Below are 25,311 nucleotides of genomic sequence, written 5' to 3' on the forward strand. Positions count from 1 at the left end.
CCCCCCCCTCCCCTCCCAGTTCCACGGAGGGAGGGCACCAGGACGCAGGAGATCACGAGGAGATAGAGCCGTAGGAGACTTCACGGCCGCTCGCCGTTAAGGGCGGACACCCCCCCCCTCCCAGTTCTACAGAGGGAGGGCACCGCCAGAAGGAGATCACGAGGAGACGTGCGCCCGTCCAAGGAGAACACATGGGACTCGCCTGAAGGAGACCAAGGAAGAGACGTGCGCCCGTCCACCAAGGAGAAGGACATAGGGGACTCGTCGGGAAGGAGATCACGAGGAGACGTGCGCCCGCCTTTGGAGGACACAAGGGACTCGTCCGGAGAAGGAATCGACGCTCGAGGAGAATTCATCCTCGCGCCCGCAGTGCGAGGAGTGGTTTGTGTATCCATTTTATATATATATATATATATATATATATATATACTATATATATATATATAGTCTAGTAGCGTTATATATATCACACTGGTGATATTTATGTTTTGTGTTCAGATTAGTTAGTGCTCTGTGTTGATATCCAATAAAAACACGTGTTGGTGTTGCCTTGGTGTTTCTTTTCTCTCACGTCCAAATTCTCAATACTTACCGAGTATACACGTATATTTGTACCCCCCTGACACATACACACATATATTTCTCTCAGCTCTGAAAATGAATTTGGCTGTGCAACCTACCATTCTATGGTCACTATCTACATTTACTTTATTCATGACCGTAACATTGCTAACGCTCTGGCTCTCATATCCTAATATGAAGTCTACTTCGTTCTTTGTTGCTTACTCCATTTGGACTTGTCACAGCGGTCTGTAACCCAGACGAAGCCGTGCAGTCACGATATTGTTTCTGCGAACGAGGGGTCCGTGCTTGCGATACCTGGGGGGGGGGGAGAGAGAGAGAGAGAGACGGAAGTGGCCGTAGTGGCGTTATATTGATACGTTTTGTGCGCGCTCTGAATTCATGCTGTGGAGAGTGGTTAGAAGAGCGGCAGAGTGTGTGGTCTTCTTGTAGCAGCAACAGTTTACAGGCATTTTTGGCGAGGAAATCTGCCTTTTCATTGGCAGCGATTCCAACGTGGGAAGGAATCTCCATAAATCTTATGGTGAGAGAGTATTCTTGAGCTGTGACTAGATGTTGTAAAATGTGATGGATGAGGGGGCGGTGTATGGGTTGGGAAGACGAGATGGCCTGTAGGACGGACTGGGAGTCACACATTACCGCGCCATTCAGTCGCCGCTGACAGAGTAGGTTAACAGCCAGCAGGAGTTTCTGTAGTTCGCAGTACGTAGAGCTGGACGAGCTGGGTAACCTACGACCAACTCAGCCTCACTCAGGTGGCTCCACATCCGGTGAGTAGACGGTGCAACCCGCGCTAGAGTCTAGCTGTAATGACTTGTCTACGTGGAGATGATGCGCGGCAGGGGCGGGGGAGGACACTGCGGTGATGTGTTCCAATACTGTTTCTGGAGGAGCGGTGGGTCTATTTTTGAAGTGGATGTGAGGGTGACATGAGGGTGTGGAATCCTCCATGGAGGCGGACCGTGATCAATCTCGGCTATAGGGGCTTTGATGTGAAAGCTCTGCAGGGTGGAGGACGCTGTGTTAACGAGGAAGCGAACGCTGGGACGTAGTGGAGGGCAATGTGCGGCGGGGTCAAGTGAAGCTGTTAGGACATAGGAATAGTGCAGGGCCAGATGGGGTGAGTGGAGACACTTGACGCTGAAGGATTACAAAGGATTACAAAGGCAGAGCATGCCGACAGGAGATCTTTTGGTCCATAACTAGGTCGGATGCGAAAAAAAATATATAAACGATAAAGAAATAGATAAAATGAAACAAAAATTATAATAATATAAATAATAATAAATAAAATAAATAATACATAGGTATAGTTAAATAATAAACAAACAGGTAAATAGTAAATAATAATAAACTGACAGATAAATAATAATAAATGGAAATCAAGCAAATAGTAAATAAATTGACAAATAATAACAAACAAATAATCAAATAATATAAAATAAGTGGCAGTCATTACAACATCTTGCTTAAATGTTTATCTAGACGAATCTTAAAGCTTTGAACTGAACTAACTACATTGCACTGCCTCTGCAGGAAGTTTATTCCATTCATTAAATACACGGTTGGCGAAGTTGTTTCTACCCACTTCCAAATTAAATCTATTTCCTGACAGTTTGAGACCGTTATTTCTTGTCGGATTCTCATTCAGTGTAAGAATTTTGCCACGTTTGATGCTGTCAATCCCCTTTAGAATCTTGAATACCTGGATCAAGTCACCTCTGAGTCTACGCATGTTTAGGGAAAACATATTCATATGTTTTAGTCGATTTTCGTATGATTTATTTTTGATATTTGGAATCAGTTTTTTGGATCTCCTTTGTACTTTTTCCAATCTGTCAATCTCTTAAATGAGATTCGGTGACCATACAGATACAGCATATTCCAAATGTGGACGAACTAACGATTTATATAGCTTGTTAATATATATATACTATGAATAGAAGTGGCCCAAGAACGGAACCCTGAGGAACTCCACTCGTAAAAAATTTCCATCTAGAAGTTTTGCCATTTAAAACAACTCTCTGTTTTCGATCATTCAACCAATTTCTAGTCCAACTTAATAGGCTGCCACTTACTCCATGTGATGCTAATTTAGTAAGTAGTCTTTCGTGGGGACGGTATCAAAAGCTTTTGTAAAGTCTAAATATATTAAATCTATATTGTTTCTTTTGTCATGACTCGAGATGACTGTGTTGTAGAATTCGAGTAAATTGGTCACGCAAGAACGTTTCCGTCTGAATCCATGCTGGCTATCATTTATCAAACAGTTACTTTCTAAATGATGTTCGATAGCATCTCTGATGATAGTTTCCATCATTTTTCCTACGATTGATGTCAAGCTTATAGGCCTATAGTTATTTGGTTTCTTTTTGTCACCTTTTTTGAATATCGGAGTGACGTTAGCTAGCTTCCATTCTCTTGGGACATCTCCGGATATAATGGATTTTTTTTTAAATGATTTCTAAGGGAACAGCAATCTTATTTTTCATTTCCTTTAAGATTATTGAATGCCAACCGTCAGGCCCTGGCGTTTTATTAATTTTGAGTTTCTCTATACACCTTTTAATTTTTTCTTTTGTTATATTTACCGTAGTAAGTTTACCCTGGACTTTTCACAGGTTTTAATTTGGAGTTCACTTTCAGGTGTTTCATTTACGAATACTGAGCTAAAATAGTTGTTTAAAATATTACACATTCCTTCGTTTGAATACTCAAGTTGACCGTCAGCAGATAATAGTGGGCCAATGTGATTCCTAATAACCATCTCTAATGTAACTGTATAATTCTTTGGGATTCTCTTTGGATGTATCAGCGATATTCATTTCGTATTGTCGTTTTCGTTTTTTATTGTCTTTTTTTAAATCTTTCTGTATTATTACATAACTTTGATAGTCGTTGGGTGCCCTGAGCACTTGTATTTCTTATAAGCCTGTCTCTTTTTAGCAATACTTTTTTTTCAATTTCTCTGTTGGGCCATTTTGAGCGAGCCTGATTTGGGGGGGTGGGGGCGTCTGTCCTTAAACGGGATGTAAATATGAATCATCTTAGTAAGCGTATTTTGAAACATTTCCCACATCTAATCTACAGGTCTTTTGTTTAAAATTGCCTCCCAATCTGTAAGCTGAAGCTCCTGACGTAGTCCTATGAACTGAGCTTTACTAAAATCGGGTATTTTAGATGCACATGTATCTATTCTAATTTTTTTAGCAGTTTGAATCTAACTAAGTTGTGGTCACTATTTGCAATAGTTTCACCAACCTCCACATCGGCTATCATGCTTTCACGACTAGTGATCAATAGATCGAGTAAGTTTCCATGTCTTGTGGGTTCTTTTACGTGTTCAACTAAGTAATTGTCACCGAGAAAATCTATCAAGCAACTACCTATATCGCCATGTTCAAGGGTCATCCAATCAATGTCATTAAAATTGAAATCCCCCATTATCAATAAGTCTCAGTTGCAGAAACTAGACAGTTCTTGAAACAGCAGTTTGTCGTCTGCTAATGATAATATATTTGGCCTATATATTACACCTACTTTCATTTTTTTTTTTCATTTGTTTGGGTTAATTCTACCCACAAACTATCATATGCATCCTGTTTTACTTTCTCTAAGACACAGGTATGGACATTGCTTTTAATATATAACAGAACAGCCCCACCTTTCTTGTGGTTTCTATCCTGATGAAAATGTTTAAATCCCGGAATATTAAATTCAGTTTCAAACTCTTTACCATTTAACCATGTCTCGGTTATTACTATCATATCGAGATTTTCACTTTTGACATATGCCTGTATTTCTTGGAATTTATTCCTAATACTACGAGCATTAAAGTACATGGTATTAAGAAACTCGTGATTATTTCTTTTTGACACGTTTTGTATTTCAACATGATGCCTTACATTATAATTTTGTTCTTTATTGACACATTGTTCTATAATGACATTTGGTACTTCACTGGCATTCAATGCCTCATAAGCATTTGCCCCATCACGGACATCTGGTCCCTCACGGTCATTTGATCTTCTATGTACACTTTGCCCCACTACGTCATCGCGTTCCACACCGGGCACCCGTCGTTCGCTGACATTCTGGCCGGCATTCCTTCCTAAAATGATATTCTGTCCTCCACTGACATTATATCCTACCGTGATATTTTGTCCTCTACTATCGTTGTATACCCTCGTGATATCTTTTCCTCCCTTATTATTATATCCCATCGTGATATTTTGTCCTCCACTATTAATATATCCCATAGTGATATTTTGTCCTTTGACATTACATCCTAGTGTAATATTTCGTCCTCTACCGACATTATATCCTAAAATTATATTTTGTCCTACACTGACATATTGCTCTACATTATTACTATACCCTACTCTGTTTTCCCCAATACACTCTATTTCCCCTTCCCTTTGAGTTCCTACCCCAAAAAAGGAACTAGTTCATTACAAACTCCCACAATGAGGTTTGTAAGAACATCTTTGCCTCTGCGAGTAAGGTGGATCCCATCAGAAGCATAAAGGTCATGACGCCTGGAAAAGAGATACCAAGGATCAAGAAAGTGGTATCCCAGTTGCGTGCACAATCGTGATATCCTCTCATTGATCCCTATGGCTCTACTGTTCCAACACGTGCCAGCGTAGATCCTCGGAAGGATCCCACAGACTACGTGACGGCTCCCACGCTCCTTCATCTCCTGAAGAAGGACCTTGTAATTCCGAACAAGTTCCTCTGATCTCACCCTACCCACATCGTTACTTCCCGTATGAACAATCGTAACCGTGTTCGTCCGCCTTTGCTCCCTGATGGTCTGGGTACAATCAGCGACCTCACGGCCCAGTTGACATGCAAGCTTGCAACTTGGTTTGGTCTTCCGCTGCAGGATGTCGTCATAGCCTCGCACCATGGAATCCCCCACCACCAAGAACTCCTGATTTTCAGCCACTTCAGCCTCTAGCAGAGCAAAACGATTGACTAGAGCCAGCGGTTGCTCCACAGGGGACCCGCTTACCGAACGCGGGCTTGACAAACGGGACCCCACGGAGCGCCACTCGCTCACGGCAGTGTCAGAAGTAGAAGAGGTGGAACGCTCTTTGGGCTGTGGGGAAGATTCACTCTTCTCACAGAGCGCACTCTTGAGAAGACGACTTTCCTCCTCACACTTCCTGAGACGGTCCTCCAGGTTCACACAAACTTCACAAGCCATTTCGCTCCTTCTTCGGCAATGCAAACGGCAAAGAGAAAATGTAAAACAACAAAAGAAAACAAAAGCGGTCACTGAATAAACTAAATACACGAAACTTATCTTATACTATTACTCTTATCTTATACTATTACTCTCACCTTTGGAGTACTGTTTTGATTCTAGATTACTAGAACACTACACTTTATCTTATACCTGTAACTGTATAGCGCTTTACGTATACAATTACAAAAACACAACACAATCACTAGTCACTATTTGAAGATATAAACTTCACAAGAAGAGTAATAAATTTAACACGAGGTATTCACTCGCTGGTGTCTCAACAGAAGACGAGTTCTCAAGACGAGTTCTCAACCTGAGATGTTGGCGTGTATTCTTCCAATAACTGAAGAAAATATTAAGTTCGGTCTGCATGTTTACTACTCTGGTGGAGGTGGGGCATCCAAGAATGAACCGCATCACCCTATTCTTGAATCTTTCTAAAAGCACCAAGTAGGTCTTGGAGAGTTGATCAGGGCCTGCGGAGTCTATGAGTGACCGAATGAAGGCAACATAGATGGTTCTTGTCAAGGGGATGGATAGTCCTGTGGCATTGTTGGTGAGCCATTTAAAGGGAATAGAGCGATGACAGTTCACGTTAGGAACGTGCATTCACTGAGATGTGCATGTGTATTTCATATACGTATGCACATCTTGTGGATGTATGAGTGTGTGTGGTTGGGCCCACATACACTCATAAGTCAAATCACCCACCAAACGGGCTCACAACCAAAGCCCGTAGGAGCTTAACTCCCGAATTAAACACACACACACAATCGGGAGGAGATCTTGGTTGATGGGATGGATGTGCTGCCGAGCAGGAGGTTGATGAGTGTCCCGTGTTGGTAGAGGCGGCGTACGCTGTACACGGCCGGAAAATTCTTTACTTGGGAAGGGTCAACGCCGACAGGGTGGCGGGTGACGAGATAGATAATTTATTTGGTCTACCGATTGAGTCCTGTATATCAAGCTTCAAGTATAAGAAATCACACTTTGTGGCACTCTCAATGATCTCGGTGCGTCTACGTGAAATATACACATACTGAGAGGTGACAGTAGATATTTTCGTCTCGGCCAACTCCGGATTTAGCCTAAATGACTCGGTAATTTCAGAAAGCCAGGGAAGTTTCGTATCCACGGTCAGGTTTTCCCGGATGATAAGTTTATCATAAACAGTTCTAGAGGCGAAAGCAGGGGAGGTATTGGCAACTAGGGAAGATGAGATGTGGTGGAAAGGGTGAGTGTAGAAGTGAGAGAGGGAGTTATCGGAAGCCGTAGGTTGGGAGTTCTCGATATGCCTGAACGACTTTAAAGCTGGAGAATAGAATTCGCTTGTGTTCGAATTCTGGTCCGCAGATCGTTTGGTGGTGGCAGTGGTGGGGGTGGGGGTGAGGGTGGCAGCAGTGGAGGCGGCTGCGATGGGGGCTGCGGTGGCGGCTGCGGTGACAGTAGTGGCAGTGGTGGTGGCGGTAGCGGTGGTTGGCTGGGTAGCAGGGAGCAGTGGTTGCCATGGTGTGGTGCCAACATGTTCATGAACTGGCAATAAAAGCCAATGTTGCTCAGTGATGTCCTCGTCGCCACGGAGAGCGAGGTCGACATCAAAATCGGTGAGGGTGGCCGGTCCAGAATAAGACATGTTGCCTCAACAATATGGTAGAATGTAGGCAATTGGTGCTAGTAGATGTGCAGTGACGTGGGTATGGCGTTAAGATACGTCATACTTCTCGTACTGCGCACGCGCACACAGGCTGAGCACTGGACAGGAGAGTTTTGGCCAAGGATAGGAATTTCTTATGGCAAATTTTGATTAAGTTCTATATCCCTCAATACTACTTATACCAAAAGACTGACGTCTGGTGCTTACTGTTGTGTTTAGCTAGGTCTGGAACACAGTAGTTCGCTGAAACTTCTACAATTTCTTCGGAATAGTAGGAGGTCATTTGCGGGTGTATTTACATTCAAAGTCAGTTATGGCAGATCGGAAAGAAATAAAGAGAGATGTCTTGAGGATGCGTGTCCCGACTCGCCTCTAATGATGGTAATATAGTATGCATATTTGTCGCTAGCAATACATCATGCACAAGCGTCGCTAGCTGTTCGGAGGAGGGTGCCACATAGGTAATAGCCTTATTAGGTCCGCCATAAATGTACACGTGTGTGTGGTCATCCCGTGCACACCCATGGGTATCGCAGAAATGTCAAGGCAAAAAAGGGTCAGAAAGGGTGACTCCAACAGATCTCTACTAAGTGAGCTTTTGAATGTGCCTGGCATAAGAATAGAAGACACTGCAAGAGACCATAAGGCCTACACTAGGCAGTTCTATGTCCCTTACCACCTGTCATTCCCGTCCATGGAATACCCAAGAACCAAGAGATTAGTAGTCTGCTTATGAAAAGAAAGATGGATGTGTTGGCATCGAACGAACTTTAACTGAAAGGGAAGGATAAGTTTGAATTTTGGGAGTATACTGGGTAGCAGCAGAAGGCGAGAAAAGGAATGCCTCTGCTGGTGAGTAATAGTGTGTGTCTGACTGTATGGAAGGAATTGTCGTCAAGGATGTTGTTGGTAAGAATTAGATTAGGTCGGGAGTGTAGCCTTTATTGATTTGGGGGCTACATTAGGCAGGATTTAGTGCGGCAAGATAAACTCTAAAGCACACCTTTTCCTTTTCTTTATTAAAAGTTGCACTTCATCACAATTTCCTTTATACACAAGAAAATACCATTTAGTTTCTAAGTCACCACATACACCTTATCTTCTAAGCACTTCACCTAGTTTCTGACTATCTCTTAAAACTTTAGTTCCAGACTACCTCACACCTTTTTTGTTGAGTTTCTACTACACTGTTACACCAGGGCACGTCTCTCAAAAACCGACCTGCTCGGCTGATGCGATCCAGTTTTAATCTCCGGAAGTGATAAGGTCATCACTTCTCGAGTTGCCTTCCATCGTGGTGTTCACAATAATCTCGTGAAAGTCCGTTGTCTCACATGGGTGGGGCAACTGTATTTATTAAATACTGGTCTCTTGTATAATAATTACTAATTATATATCCAGGGGGGTGACTTGTTAATATGTAATGTTTCCGTGTGTTATGTCTGGTGGTATCCACTATGTGTGTGTGTTTGTATGTCCGTAGCGTGCCAGTGGTGGTGGGACGGACGTGAAAGTGCTGAGTTGTTAAATTGTCTACTCAGCACTTTCAAAAGGATGTGGTCGGCGCCAGGGAGTCGGGTGAGTGTGACATTGTTCACCATGGATACGGTGTCGTATACAGTCTCATGGGTACTTACGAGTACGTATGACCCAGTAGACAAACAAGATACACTTACAAGCATGTGCACAAACACAAACACGCATATGGACACAACCATCTTACCCCGTGTACACTCACGTACACTGCATTCGGCATCATCAATTCTCATCAATCACACATCTCTAGTCTGTTCGCTCTGCTGTCGTTCCTTCCTGGCACACCACACTTCCCAATCACTGTTGCATTTTTGCCTCCCAACATCACTACTTTCATTACCCTCCCAAAAATCTCCACACACTCATTCAAGTAATTCCAAGATTATTTTCTCTCTTCTTGTTTGTATCTCTATCAGGTCATACGTACTCATGAGTACCCATGACCCCCGTCCTATTCTAATTCTTACCCACAATATTTTTGATAACAATTACTTCCATTAAATCACACACACGCACATTTTATTACTCACCAGCAGCGGCATTCCTCCTCTCGCCTTCTACTGGTACCCAGTATACTCCCAAAATTCAAACTCACCTTTCCCTCTCAGTTTAAGTTCGTATGGTGCAAACACATCCATCTTTCTTTTCATAAGCAGACTACTAATTTCCTTTTGGCTCTTGTGTGTTCCATGGGTTGGGATGACGGGTGGTAAGGGACATGGAACTGCCTAGTGTAGGCCTTATGGTCTTTTGGGGTCTCTTCCATTCTCGTGTTCTTATGGCCTAGCACATTCAAAACCCCACTTAGTAGGGTTTTGTTAAAGTCATCCTCCCAGACTCTCTTTTGCCGTGATACTTCTGTGACACCCACGACGTGTGCACGTGATCCTGTATATTTATAACGGAGTAGATAAGTACATGGCCACTGCGTCATCCTTTGAATGGCAAGCGACACTTGTGCATGATATATTACTGCATAAATGATTAGATTTATCCTCACTGGAAGGGAATGGGGGCACGCATCCTCGAGAGAATCTCTCTCACACGTTCTCTGTAGAAGACCAAGTTGGTCGAAACGTTTGAGTAAATCAATTCCTGGAACAACTTCGTTTTACTCCCACCACCCAATCTCTCTCTTATAAATATATATATATATATTATATATATAAATATATATATGTATATATATATATAAATATACATATGTATATATACGTTGTTCCTGTTTTTAAGAAGGGAGATAGATCGACCATATGCAACTACAGGCCAATCAGTTTGACGTCGGTTATAGGAAAGATGCTTGAATCAATAATAGTAAATAGACTCAGAGAACACATTGAAGGGCATAATTTAATTCGTGATTCACAGCATGGTTTCTCCAAAGGTAAGTCATGCGTGACTAATCTTCTATCCTTTTACACTAAGGTATATAAGGCGTCAGACAACAATGAAAATTACGATGTTATTTACCTTGACTTTAGCAAAGCGTTCGACAAAGTGCCACACCAGAGACTACTAAATAAAATCAAAGCCCATGGCATAGGAGGAAAAGTGTTACAATGGATTAGAGCTTGGATTAGTAACAGAAAACAGCGGGTCACCATAAATGGAATAAAATCTAGGTGGGGCAATGTTACTAGCGGTGTCCCCCAGGGCTCGGTTTTGGGTCCCTTATTGTTCATTATGTATATAAACGACTTAGACGATGGGTTAAATAGTGATGTTAGTAAGTTTGCGGACGACACTAAAATAGGACGCCTAATTAGGTCAGGAGAAGACGCCCAGATTCTGCAGGATGATCTTGATAAACTGTTAACATGGTCGGTGAAATGGCAAATGAACTTCAATATCTCTAAGTGTAGCGTGTTAAACGTAGGGCTACACAACCCCGAAAATAGATACAACTTAGATGACACGTTTTTAGAAAAATCTGAGTGCGAGAGGGACTTGGGAGTTCTGGTGAGTCCGGACCTTAAAACCAGGAAGCAGTGCATTAGCGCCAGAAATAAAGCAAACAGAGCATTAGGCTTCATTGCTAGGACGGTAACAAATAGAAGTGCAGAGGTAATTATTAAACTCTATCTAGCAATAGTTAGACCCATCCTGGACTATGCGGTACAGTTTTGGTCTCCGTCCTACAAAATGGACATAAATTCACTAGAATCAGTACAGAGAAGAATGACCAAAATGATACAAGGACTCGGAAATTTGCCTTACGAAGAGAGGCTTAGGCACCTAAACTTACACTCTCTGGAAAGACGCAGAGTGCGGGGTGATCTAATAGAAGTGTTCAAGTGGATCAAAGGCTATAACAAGGGTGATGCAAACAAGGTCATCATAATAAAACAACAGGGCAGGACTCGCAGTAATGGGTATAAACTGGACAAATTTAGATTTAAGAAGGTAATAGGCAAGAATTGGTTTACAAATAGGGTGGTCGATGAATGGAATAAACTTAGTAACCACGTAGTAAGCGCTGAAACTATCAGTTGTTTTAAAAAACGATTAGACAACTTTATGGATGGGGACGACAGGTGGTGATGGATACGGAGCTGCCTAGTGTAGGCCTTATGGTCTTTTGCAGTCTCCTTTATTTCTTATGTTCTTATGTTCTATCTATCTATCTATACATATATATACATATATATATATATATACATATATATATATATATATACATATATATATATATATACATACATATATATATACATACATATATATATACATATATATATATACATACATATATATATACATATATATACATATATATATCCATAATATATCCATATATATATATACATATATATATATATCCATATATATATACATATATATATATACATATATATATATACATATAATATATATCCATATATATATATACATATATACTTACATATATATATACATATATATATATACATAAATATATATATAAATATATATATATACATAAATATATATAAAAATATATATATATATATATATAATATATATGTATGAAAAGTAGACCACTTGGAAAAAGAAACTAACAAAGCAGAGCATTTTCGTATATTACATCATCAGTGCAAAACTAAAGATGTAATATACGAAAGCGCTCTGCTTCATTAGTTTCTTTTTCCAAGTGGTCTAAATTGTATAAGTGAACACACGTACCCATGCTCTTATTAGCATATATATAATATATATATATATATATATATATATATATATATATATCGAGAGTACTTCTTACAAGTTGAACAATGCTACTACTGCTGTAGACTTCAACAAAGCTTGTATTCAAAATGGCCTCCTTCCAAAATATATATATATATATATACATATATATATATGTATATATATATATATATATGTATGTATGAATCATGGACTTTCGTCGTTGTAAATATCTGAAGTGAATCGCTAGTAACAGCGAATAACATACAAATAACCTCAACTGTCATTAGCAATTCACTTCAAGTATTTACAACGACGAAAGCCCAAAAAAAGTTTCGTACCAGCCTTATTGATTGTTCTAGATCTGAGCACGGGGTGTCAGTGAAAATTAGGTAATGACGGCAGTTACCAGTCTACTTTGAATCTTCGGGAGTTAGTACATTGATGACGGGTCATCCCTGCATCTCGCCACTTGCCATGGGTCAGAAGCAATGCAGGAAGACAATACACATTCACAGGAAGGCCGCTTCATTTAATCAGCGACCCTCCTCTCCGTCGCCTTGTGTACGTAGAACAAGAGAAGACGGGGAGAAATCCCATCGTGCTGGGTCAAAATATAATTCACACATAACTACTCCCTAACCCCCCCACATTCCTCACCCATTCCCTTCAATGAGTCCTGTGGTTTGCGGGGCTGGTGTCCGCTCGGACCTTAACATCGCAGTGGTCCGGAAGTATTCCAAAGAGAAAAAGAAATCAATGAAGACCAACACTGTGCGGAGTAGAACTGGGTTTTCCCATGGGCGTTAGGAGGGGGAAAGCAAGGGGAGGAGGGGAGGGGGCAGTTGCACCCACGCCCCTTAGAAATCCAAGGCGTGTTCTTGAAGCTTTGCCGGTTGTTATGTATAATTTTGCTAAATGTTCAAGTTATAGTATATCAGTGTAAGATTGATGAAAATCAAAATGTAACTTCTGCAGATAATATGCCCATGCGGCCAATTTCAAGTGTGTATCCTGGTAAAAATATACCATTGATCATAAGAATGATATTTTTAATTACAAAGGATTACAAAGGATTACAAAGGCGGAGCATGCCGACAGGAGACCTTTTGGTCCATATCTAGGTCGGATGCGGAAAAAAATCATAATAATAATGAAATAATAATGATAAAAAAAACTATAATAATGTATGCAACAAACAAAATACGTAAATAAATGCATAGGTATAGTTGAATAATAAACAAACAGGTAAACAGTAAATAATGATAAATTGACACATAACTAATAATAAATGAAAATCAAACAGACAAATGATAAAGCAAAAACAAATAATATAAAATTTCGCTCCCCCCCCCTACAAAAATTCTTGCGGACACCCCTGGGGCTTCTCATCTGGAAGAAACCTCTCCATCTAGTGTCGGAAGTTCAGCGGGAGGCATTGCCCTGGGGAGCACAGACACACATCCCTGCTTCTTCGTAAAAGCAGCACTGCGAATTTGGCCTGCAGTCTGATCAGAAGTTGCAAAGGTGGTAAGAATACGGACATGGAGCATTGTCACAAGGGGCACCAGCCAGGTAGGGCTGCGACCGTCCACACGGTTTCTTGCCTGTGAAAGTAGTACCATTTATAGTTGTAAAAAAAAAAGTATGAAGAGACGGGCAAAGAGTATAATCAATCTATTTTTTTCAATCTGGGTACTATATGCACAAGTTAGTAGTCCCATTAGTATAGAAATGCATAAGTGAATATAGAAATTAGAATACATTAGTAACCATAAAATATAAATAATTACAAAAGTTGAAATAGTTCAAACAAGTTGAGAAATTATATGAACAATCAAGTGAAGACATAAGTTAGTTCCAAATCCCTTGTATGCGTCACTGGCCATGAAGATTATATATAACTGAACCTAACATAGCGGGAAAAAAGGGGGAAAAATCGGCGCGGCGATGGAAGATAGGGGACGCGGCACGCTCTCGACGCTCAAGTGTACAAATTAATCCGCATTGCAATGAAAATAAAATAGAATTAATCAATAGATAAAATTACAGTAAAATGGGCTTAAGAGACCGATGCGTACTTTCTACTGGGGAATAACTGAAAGGGAGAGCAAAGACGATCCATCCTTACATCTATTGGCTTCGACCTGCACGGAGAAGGTCGCCAGCAGGCTGCACACAAGAGCCACGGACACCATTGTCGTCTTCGTCATCCTCATCGTCTTGTCAGTGACCTTGAACGTCTTCATCACCGGGATCGGCATGTGCGGGTCAGCACCCTGTTCAACAGTCACACAGTTTAGTACAAAGGCATCATCAGCTTCTTGGGAGAAAAAAAAGAAAAAAAAAAACTATCAGCGACAATTCCACGGAAGGCAAAACCTTTGTGTCTTTCGAAGATTTCGGAACAAGGTTAGTTTTCGATCAATATGCCACGAGAATGAACATCGGCTGGATTGTCTTTTCTACCTTGCTCGTAGCGGTTCACACGAAAATGACCCAAAACACCATTATCGGCTGAAAGAAACCTGCACAGCGAAGCTATAGCGATAATCCCATACCACACTCCTGGTCATATGGCCATTTCCCGAAGGTTGAGTGTGGTTTGAATTTTCCGCCAAAATCATCGGAAATTTAAAATTCCCGGCTCTGTGCAGGCATGCGCATTGTCGACCCCACCTCCCCCACCCAATTACCACCCATCTTACCCGGCTAGCTCGAGCCGGACGTCGCGTCACTTAGCATCGCGGAACCAGACGAGTCGGTCACTCCACAACCCACCTTCTTTTCATGCCGGTAAGTCTGGTTCCTGCTCGTGCTCGTGTGTTCTCGTAGGGAGCCCTACCTGTTCTCCTGCAGTTTTTCCCCTTCGGTGTTGTGTCCAGACACCTTTGGGACACCCCTTCTATGATTATCATTATTCTATTTTCAGACCAAACGCTTGTGTGTGGAATCCGGCTGCACAGCCAGGATCTCGTCAGACGGCCACCACGACCTCTGCTCCCGCCATGCCCCTTGTTTCTCACAAGCTGGCTTTAACCCCCTAGCCTGCGTTGTGTGCAAAGCGCGGGTTGAGGAGATTCGTGCTGCTCCTCCCAAAACCCGTTCCAAGCTAGCCGCCCTCGAACTTCTTCGGGAGGCATGGCGCAGAGCTCGGAAATTGAAATCCGCTGACGACCCCCCCCCCCTAGTGTGGGCGGATCCGGCGTTAGGCGTGGAATTGGGCCTCGTTCGCCCTCGCCATCCGTCTCCCTATGTCTCCGAGACTTCCGTTGGTGGACAACCTGGGCCTCTCGGAGTACAAGGGGACGAGTCTGATGTTACGGAGTATGGTGTCCCCGAGCGTCCTCAGGCCTCTCGGCAGCCCCATACATCCGACCATCAAGGGTCCTTAAAACCCTTACGGCTTGCTTTGTCAAGCACCCCCACGAACTCGTCTTCCTCCCTAGTTCACTCACGTGAACCCGGCAGGAAATCTCGCTCGAAAAAGAGGTCTGCCTCACCGAGGTCCAGGACGCTCAGCTTGTCCCCACCCTCCACAGCCTCTCCCCCCAACTCACCCTCCCTTCCTCGCTCTCCTTTTCCTCGCCGTAAATCCCACAAGGGCAGGGAGCCGGGGGACGAAACGAGGGGAGAGGGAACTCTGGCTGCCCAAGTGGCTGCCCTCCTTCCGTCCCTGATAGGCCCCGTCCTTGAATCGGCCCTATCACATTATCCGGCCTTTCAGACCGCGCAAATCATAACGCACCCCTCTCCAGAGCAACCTCCTATTGAACCTACGGCTCTAGCCCCCCCTCCCACTCTCCCTCCTGGTCCTTCCCTCCGCCCCTCCGTGCCGGCGACAGGTATAGGACTAGAAGGCCCCTCTCAGGAGGAACCCCCCAATCAGACGTCCGTCGGGTTGGACGGGGTGGAGGACCACTACAGTTCTTCTTTACCTTATCCTCCTACCATGACGGACTCTTGAGTTCACCCCTTCTCATGGTGTGACCTTCCCCGGTCCTGGGAGTACTCGTTTGGAGAAGATCACAAGCTAGTGGCCTGGTCTCCCGACTACTCGCTACTGGAGGGCTGGAGGAGGAGAGATGACGTTATCCTAAAGTGGGCCAACGACGCGGAGGGGGCTAAGGTTCTATATAAGATTCGACCCCTCTCCGCCCCGGCCTCCACGCCCTCCAGGATTTCCACCTCTAACACTCTGGACGCATTAGGTGCTCTCCTGGAGAACCCTCGTTTAAACCCTGATGGGCATATGTTTGTCGACAGGTCGGGGGACTCACCGGCGGTAGCACTCTCCCCAAACGCCTGGTTCCCGCAGGAGAAAGGGGAGAAAGCCTTAGACATCCCTGCTCTCGAGCGGGCCCAAGACCAACCCAAGACGGTTCCTCCTCGACGGCATATCCCTTCATCATTCCCCGTCGTCCTGCCACCACCCTTCGCGCCGGAGGGCCTGCGCGATTGCTTGTGGCACTCGGGCAGGGACCCCGCCCTCCCCCAGCAACTTAGTGAACCGGAGGCTAAGTTGCTGACGACGGAGGCCTCGACCAGACAAGACCTTGCCTCTACCATCTCGACCGTCACGGCAATGGCGATGATGAGGAACTGGCTGACGACGCTCGCCACGAGCTTTGAGGACTTCCCGCGGGAAGAATTGAGGTGAGTGGGATATTTCAATCTATAGAGGGTCCAGACCTGTCCTGGCGAGAGACGCTCGGGTAGCGTCTTCACCCAGGACGGAGCCTCTTGACTAGCGCCCGAGGACGAGGTCGTTCGGAAACGACCTCGGCTTCGCATATGTTATACGTTCTACAATTGAGCGATGTGACTTTATTACACCCTCCGGGGATCGGGATCCTTCTCGCCCTACTAATTTGATTCGCGTGTTTTCTGTATGCAGAGACACCCTGGCGGCACTCTCTACCGTGGCAGAGGGTACAGCCAACATGGCGTCATCAGCCCTACCCCCAGCAGCGAGGGCCTTCACCGCGGCTCGTCTGGCAGCTCGTCAGTCTGCAGCGCGGTCGGCCCCGGAGATAGCTCGCCGGGGCGTGGTGAGAGCAGCTCCCCTTTCCCGTGGTCTGTTCGACCAGGAAGCGACAGACCGCGTCTTCGCTACGGTCCCGACCGTCATCCAGATCCAACAACCCTCCCAACCGGAGATTCCAGGACTTCCTTCGGAGACACGCGATAGTGACCATCTCCGCTAGCACAGTTCTGGACTTCCTGTCTTGGCTAGCTGACACCACCAACAGGGCACCGGAAGGCCGACCCGGGCCATGCCCCCCACGCCCACAACATCAGAGGCCTCGCGGCATCGCTGGCGTTTCTCCGCACCCACTCTGTGGAACGGGTGCAGGACCTCGGGGGCTGGGCATCAGCAACTTCCTTCAGGACACGGTATCTCTACCACTCGATCACCCCTGTCCCATGTGTCGCCATGGGAACGGCTCCACCCCTCTTCGCAAAAGAAGGGGGGGCAAAGGGCGACCGAGGGGTAGGGGAAGGCCCAGGAACCGCTGAGCAAGATACAATATTCTACATAGAATTTATGCACTATGTGAATTGTACAATATTATTTTTATAAAAAATAAATAAATAAATGAATATATATATATATTGATATTGATATCGATATAAGTAAAAAAAAAAAAAAAAAAAGGTCGAAATGGACATGACTTCTCCTATTCAACTTAAGCTAATCTATAGTCATGATGGTCAAGAACTTTACCATGTTGAAATTAATTTCAACGCTCACTGTGACTCAGGTCGAAATGACCATGACTTTTCCTATTCAACTTGAGCTAATCTACAGTCATGATGGTCGAGAATTTTACCATGTTAAAATTGATTTCGACGCTCACTGTGACTTAGGTCGAAATGACCATGACTTTTCCTATTCAACTTAATTTAATCTACAGTCATGATGGTCGAGAATTTTACCATGTTAAAATTAATTTCGACGCTCACTGTGACTTAGGTCGAAATGACCATGACTTTTCCTATTCAACTTAAGCTAATCTGTAGTCATGATGGTCAAGAATTTTACCATGTTAAACTAATTCAACGCCCACTGTGACTCAGGTCGACATGAACATGACTTTCCTATTCAATTTAATTTAATCTACAGTCATGATGGTCGAGAATTTTACCATGTTAAAATTAATTTCGACGCTCACTGTGACTTAGGTCGAAATGACCATGACTTTTCCTATTCAACTTAAGCTAATCTGTAGTCATGATGGTCAAGAATTTTACCATGTTAAACTAATTCAACGCCCACTGTGACTCAGGTCGACATGAACATGACTTTTTCTATTCAACTTAATTTAATCTACAGTCATGATGGTCGAGAATTTTACCATGTTAAAATTAATTTCGACGCTCACTGTGACTTAGGTCGAAATGACCATGACTTTTCCTATTCAACTTAAGCTAATCTGTAGTCATGATGGTCAAGAATTTTACCATGTTAAACTAATTCAACGCCCACTGTGACTCAGGTCAACATGAACATGACTTTTCCTATTCAACTTAATTTAATCTACAGTCATGATGGTCGAGAATTTTACCATGTTAAAATTAATTTCGACGCTCACTGTGACTTAGGTCGAAATGACCATGACTTTTCCTATTCAACTTAAGCTAATCTGTAGTCATGATGGTCAAGAATTTTACCATGTTAAACTAATTCAACGCCCACTGTGACTCAGGTCAACATGAACATGACTTTTCCTATTCAACTTAATTTAATCTACAGTCATGATGGTCGAGAATTTTACCATGTTAAAATTAATTTCGACGCTCACTGTGACTTAGGTCGAAATGAACATGACTTTTCCTATTCAACTTAATTTAATCTACAGTCATGATGGTCCAGAATTTTACCATGTCAAAATTTATTTCAACGCTCACTGTGACTCAGTGATGTCACGGTATGATAACGTCATTGTGATAAATTGACGTCACCATGTAGTCCTATGACGTCAATTTGTGTCCCTGTGACGTCACGAGACGATCCTATGGCGCCATGATCAATCCGGTGACGTCACAGTACAATCACATGATGTCACTAGGTATTAAACATATAGAAGTCCGCTTGTGGGTGACGAGACGTCACAAATTGCCATAGCACACTATTGGATGAAGACGCTCGCCACGGGCTTCGAGAACTTCCCGCGGGAAGACTTGGGGTGAGTTGGATACATACCGAGGGTCCAGGCCCGTCTTCGTGGGAGACGCTCAGGGAACGTCTTCACCCAGGACGAAGCCTCTTGACTAACGCCCACGGACGAGGTCGCTCGGAAACGAACTTGGCCTCGCATACTCCCTTTCGGTTTCTCGCTTACCCCGAGGATCTTCACGAAACTAGTGAGAGTGGTAGGCGTACGTTGGACGGAAGCAAGCGTCTCCACACTCATGTTCCTAGACGGCTAGTGGATGCATTTGCCCACCGGGGAGGGTGCATCGGCCGACATCTCAATGGCTCTGAGTGTGTTGGCGGACGTGGAGTTCGGGGTGGACTGGGACGGGTCTGCCCTTGCTCCCACACAGACTTTATTGGCTCGGGATTGAGTGGGACACAGTCAGCGTCCTTCGGGTGCTCCCCTGCGCCAAAAGAGCGTGCTTCTCTCACACGTCCTCCCTCCTTCGGTGGCGGGGGGGGGGGGGCCTCAACTTCGCGACCCCGGCCCTTCCACTGAGCCGCTTGGGGCGCCGACGGCTGGTACGGGAGGTCGACAGGAGCATACTGCTTCTCCCGCGTGACCTGCCCGGGCCGATACCCTCAGCACTCCACAGGTTGTTGCGTCCCTGGCTTCGGTCGGGGGCCCTACGCCGGTCGCTGGAGTTTCTCCGCACCCACTCTGTGGAGCGGGTGCGGGACCTAGGGACTGGACATCGACGACTCCCTTGGGGACACGGTGTCTCTACCACTCAGTCGCCCCTGTCCCATGTGTCGCCATGGAAACGGCTCCACCCCTCTCATCTCAAAAAAGTGGAGGGGGCAAAGGGCGACCGAGGAGTGGGGAGGGGCCAGGAACCGTTGAACAGGATACAAATTTCGTATAATTTACGCATTGTGTGAACAGTGCAATGTTGTGCATGTCACATTCTTCGGCGTGGGTACTTGACGTTTCTGTCTCCCCTCTACTGAGTGATAAAATGAATAAGTCTCCCATAGGAAAGACACACGTAATAACGGTTTGATTCAGGCTTCACCTCTCCTCCCACCTGTCCTCGTCTCATGCATAGCTTCGCTGTGCAGGTTTCTTTCAGCCGATAATATTTCTTTGTCGCGGCTCGTGCCGCTTAAATTCTTCTTATCGGCTTAAGAAACCTGCACAGATTTAGGGTCCCTCCCTCCTCCCACAGGCGAAGCCTTCATTTCTCATTGAAGTGACGCGACGTCCGGCTCGAGCTAGCCGGGTAAGAAGGGAGGGAATAGGGAGGGGGAGGTGGGGTCGACAATGCGCATGCCTGCACAGAGCCGGGAATTTTAAATTTCCGATGATTTTGGCGGAAAATTCAAACCACACTCAACCTTCGGGAAATGGCCATATGACCAGGAGTGTGGTATGGGATTATCGCTATAGCTTCGCTGTGCAGGTTTCTTAAGCCGATAAGAAGAATTTAAGCGGCACGAGCCGCGACAAAGAAATACTTTAGTCGACCCAATGTCTGACTTTACGTTCAATAGAGGCGGCGTTGCTACAGTGTATATATGCCTGTCCACGTGGCAAGACCCAGTTTGTAGTGTTAATAATGCCTAACGCTGTGAGAATGAAAGAGAAGCTAAAAAGAAACTTCAGAAGGGGAAGGGGGGGAGGGGAGATTAAGCGTAGCGTCTTTGGGTGGGGAGTCGAGGGTGGGAGAGAGGGGAGCTTCAGCGTGGAGGGGCGTATTAATCCTTGGAGCGCCTTACTCAAGTGTCACAGTAATTAACGAGCCCAGTTACGTTTGGACATGCACATACATATACACATACATGCATACACATACACATACACATACATACATACATACATACATACATACATACATACATACATACATACATACATACATACAGCCATAGTTAATTTCTTAACCTGCTGTTATTCATAGGTGTACTTGTTAGCCGTGGGACCCCGTCCTTCTATGGACAGGAAGCGCGCGTGTTCTTTCAGGATGAGTGGAAATATATTAGGCTAAATATTGCAATGATTGTTAGTGTTAAGACCAATGGTTGGGTCAATTCTAGAATTCACTCACACACACACACACACACACACACACACACACACACACACACACACACACACAGATACACGTCAGTTCGCACGGATTGCAGGGAGGTTTCAATGTGAAATATCAGACCGCGATATGGGTAACAGCATGGACATTCATCATCTCTCATATCACGAGACCGTTGGCCTTCAGGCTGGGACTTAGGTGGTGAAGTGAGGGTGAAAACATGACAAAACCCCAATGTACGTAGCAGACAAAACCCCAACAGGAAAATCGGGGGGGGGGGGAGGCATAACCTAACCTACCTAACCTAACCAAACCTAACCTAACAAACCTAACTTATCAAACGTAACCAAACGTAACCTAACAAACCTAATTAACCTAACCTAACCAAACCTAGCTTAAGCTAACAAACCTAACCTATCCTAACCTAACCAAACCTAACAAACCTAATTTAACCTAACCTAACTCCACCTACATTTTGCCACTGGGGTTTTGTCCGGGTATGACAGTTTTCACTGACTAGGGTTTTGTCCATTGGGTTATTGTCCGTTCACTAGTAAGGGTGACTACGACAGACAGAGGGCCCTCCAGGACGTCATTTCCTGAGCGTTTGATATCATTGCTCGTTAGCGAACGCAGTGCCTGACATAGTTCGCTAATGAGGGCGGTTCGTAAAAAAAAACAAGAAAAAAAAAACTGACCTAGTTCCGTAAGGACGTTACTTTAAGAAACAGCCACTGCTAGGAATCGGAGAGAAGTGCGGGATTCAAACCCACAACTAAGCGATTGTGAGATAAGAGGAGGATTACACTGCTACTCGCTTGGAAGACCTGACTGCTGCCCCTGATTATGAGACGTGATGCACCACCCGCCTCACAAACTCCTCACCCAGTGACCTGATACAGCAAAGAATCGCACGAGTGGACACTTACAGACATGTATCATCATAAGATAGTCTAGATGATAGACATATGCGTCACCCAGGCTTTGGTGTCTGTTAACTGTAGGAGGGTGTACTGTATATAATCAACTTATTGTGTAAAACACGAGTCTTGTAAATACTTTTTTTTGTCCGCATTGGTACGTACTATTTCTGTCATCTTTCGATCCAATAAACTACTTAAAAGCAAAATACTTATCTCCTCTCTTTCTCTTCGTCATTGAATTTTTACACATATCTCTGCCTTTATCTCTATCCATCTCTACATCTCTATCTTACATACTCCATGAGAGAAATGTACATTTCCATGTAATTGCACAAAATAATCACTTTTCATTTTTACACAAAGGAATTAGGAGTATATTGATAGAAGTAAAAATATGAATCCCACAGTACATGCTCTATGAGAGAAATGTACATTTCCATGTAATTGCACAAAATAATCACTTTTCATTTTTACACAAAGGAATTATGAGTATATTGATAGAAAAAAAATATGAATCCCACAGTACAAAAATATGCCCATAGAAATAGAATGTTTATGAATTTATACATAGTTCGGATTTTTTAACAAAACCTGATCATTGTTGGTCATCAAAGGCACCATATATACAGGACACCTGATATTATTTGTATTTTCATCTACGTACCACCTAGCTATGCAGTTCATATTTTTTTCCTCCACATTACATTCAGAGAGGTTATGATTGTGACCACACCTTGGGTACTTTTGCTATTCTAGTGAAGTTGGTGGCATGATAGCTTAAACTATGGCCCTTGAAATAATCGCACGGGTAGTCCTGTCTTACCTGTGTAGTATGTGTTCGGGCTGGGGTCTCCTGCAAACTGAGCGCCACTTACAACGCAACAGCACATGACTGTGTGGATACCAGTAGGCAGATCTTGCGCCAGCGCGCACGCACACACACACACACACACACACACACACACACACACACACACGTTCAGATGGAACAGAAAAATGGATGAAAAGGAGGAACTGGTACTTGTCTATGTTTTTTTTTTTTTGTTTTTTTTTTGTCCGATACTCTCATTCAGTAAGTCTATTTGCCACTTCGTTTTGTCAGTGATCTCCCTTTCAGGTTTCTACGACCTCAAAATTGCCTTAATCGCACTGAATACATGTAGAGACTACAACTTGCAGAGTGTGACAAACGGAAAAAGCATTCTACTACCTCAATAAACATTGTTACCTTTGGTGCCTCTCCATTTTTTTTAGCAATACCTGTTCAACACTTCCATTCCTACTATATTCCTTGGGCTAATATCTCCTCACTCCTCTCACATATCTGAATTGCAAATGTACCATCAATGTCTTCTTGGAATAACGTCAGTAAACAAGAAACCACTGAGTGCGTGGCGGGGCACCGTTCCTGTTAGTCTGTCTGCCGCGGGATTGTTTATCTATTCATTTGTTTGTTTATTTATTTTGTTGTTTGTTTGTTGATTAATCAATTTATTTATTTTATTATTTATTTATTTATTTATTTATTTTATTATTTATTTATTTATTTTATTATTTATTTATTTATTTTATTATTTATTTATTTTATTATTTATTTATTTCATTATTCATTTATTTTATTATTTATTTATTTATTTATATTTATTGTTTGTTTGTTTGTTTGTTTGTTTGTTTATTTGTTCATTTACCTATTAACTTTTTTCCTCTACAGATATTTCCCTCGGTTCCGAAATTGTTTTTGTATTTTTAATTGAGTGTTAGTACGCAAACGCAAACACACAAAGACATACAAAGCAAGCGCATTAGGAAACGTACAAACTTATGCAAAGGTACACTTATAAGCACGTGCACAAACACATACATGCACACAACCACCTTACCCCGTGAACCCTCACGTATACTGCTTTCACCATCATCAATTCTCATTCATCACACATTATGCTCTCTCTGCTGTCGTTCCTTCCTGGGACACCATACTTCCCAATCACTGTTGTATTTATGTCTCCCAACATCAGTACGTTCATCATCCTCCCAAAAATCTCCACGCACTCATTCAGGTAATTTCAAAATTATTTTCTCTCTTCTTGTTTGTTTACTGGGTCATACGTATGAGTACCCATGGCCCCCGACCTATTCTAATTCTTACCAACAACAACCTTGATGACAATTCCTTCCATTCAGTCAGACACACAATATAAGGGGAAAAAAAGACAGGAAAAAATATGCGTCGCGACGGAAGATAGAAGACGCGGCACGCTCTCGACGCTGAAGTGTACAAATTAATCCACATTGCAATGAAAATGAAATGAAATTAATAAATAAATAAAATTACAGTGAAATGAGCTTAACAGACCGATGTGTTCTTTCTACTGGGGAATAGCTGAAAGGGAGAACAAAGACGATCCATCCTTACATGGTAATCTACTGACTTCGACCTGCACGGAGAAGGCCGCCAGCAGGCTGCACATAAGAGCCACGGACACCGTCGTCGTCTTCGTCATCCTCATCGTCTTGTCGGTGACCTTGAACTTCTTCTTCACTGAGATCGTCACGTGCGGGTCAGTTCCTGTTCAACAGTCACAGTTTAGTACAAAGGCATCATCAACTTCTTGGGAGAAGTAAAAAAACAAAAAACAAAAAAACTGTCAGCGACAGTTCCACGGAAGGCAAAGCCTTTGTGTCTTTCGAAGATTTAGGAACAAAGATTTCGATCAATATGCCACGAGGATGACCATCGTGCCTTTTCTACCTCGCTCATAGAGCTTCACACGAAAATGATCCAAAACACTACTTTAGTCGACCCAATGTCTGATTCTAAATGTAAGAGGCGGCGTTGCTACAGTTTATGATGCCTGCCGTCACAAGTACCCTATGAAGGAGCAACTAAAACGAGACATCAGGAGGGGAAGGGGGAGAGGAGACTGTTAGTGGGTGTTTACGTGTGAATGATATTTTGACGCAGACCA

The 25,311-nt window shown here is 43.5% G+C and overlaps 2 protein-coding genes across 2 annotated transcripts in view; one reads left to right on the plus strand and one right to left on the minus strand.

Annotated features, from left to right (window-relative positions):
• The window catches only part of LOC143028227 (uncharacterized), a 195,236-nt gene that overhangs the window by 113,305 nt on the left and 56,620 nt on the right, over positions 1-25,311 (minus strand). The window lies entirely within an intron of this gene.
• On the plus strand, positions 14,825-16,169 carry LOC143028223 (uncharacterized). The gene is made up of 2 exons (XM_076190024.1): positions 14,825-14,987; positions 15,124-16,169. The coding sequence occupies exons 1-2, from the start codon at positions 14,982-14,984 to the stop codon at positions 16,156-16,158; spliced, it is 1,041 nt and encodes a 346-aa protein (XP_076046139.1). The 5' UTR covers positions 14,825-14,981; the 3' UTR covers positions 16,159-16,169.

This window comes from Oratosquilla oratoria, chromosome 9 (assembly GCF_046742065.1).
Source record: "Oratosquilla oratoria isolate Oo_2021 chromosome 9, ASM4674206v1, whole genome shotgun sequence".
NCBI classification, from domain to species: domain Eukaryota; kingdom Metazoa; phylum Arthropoda; class Malacostraca; order Stomatopoda; family Squillidae; genus Oratosquilla; species Oratosquilla oratoria.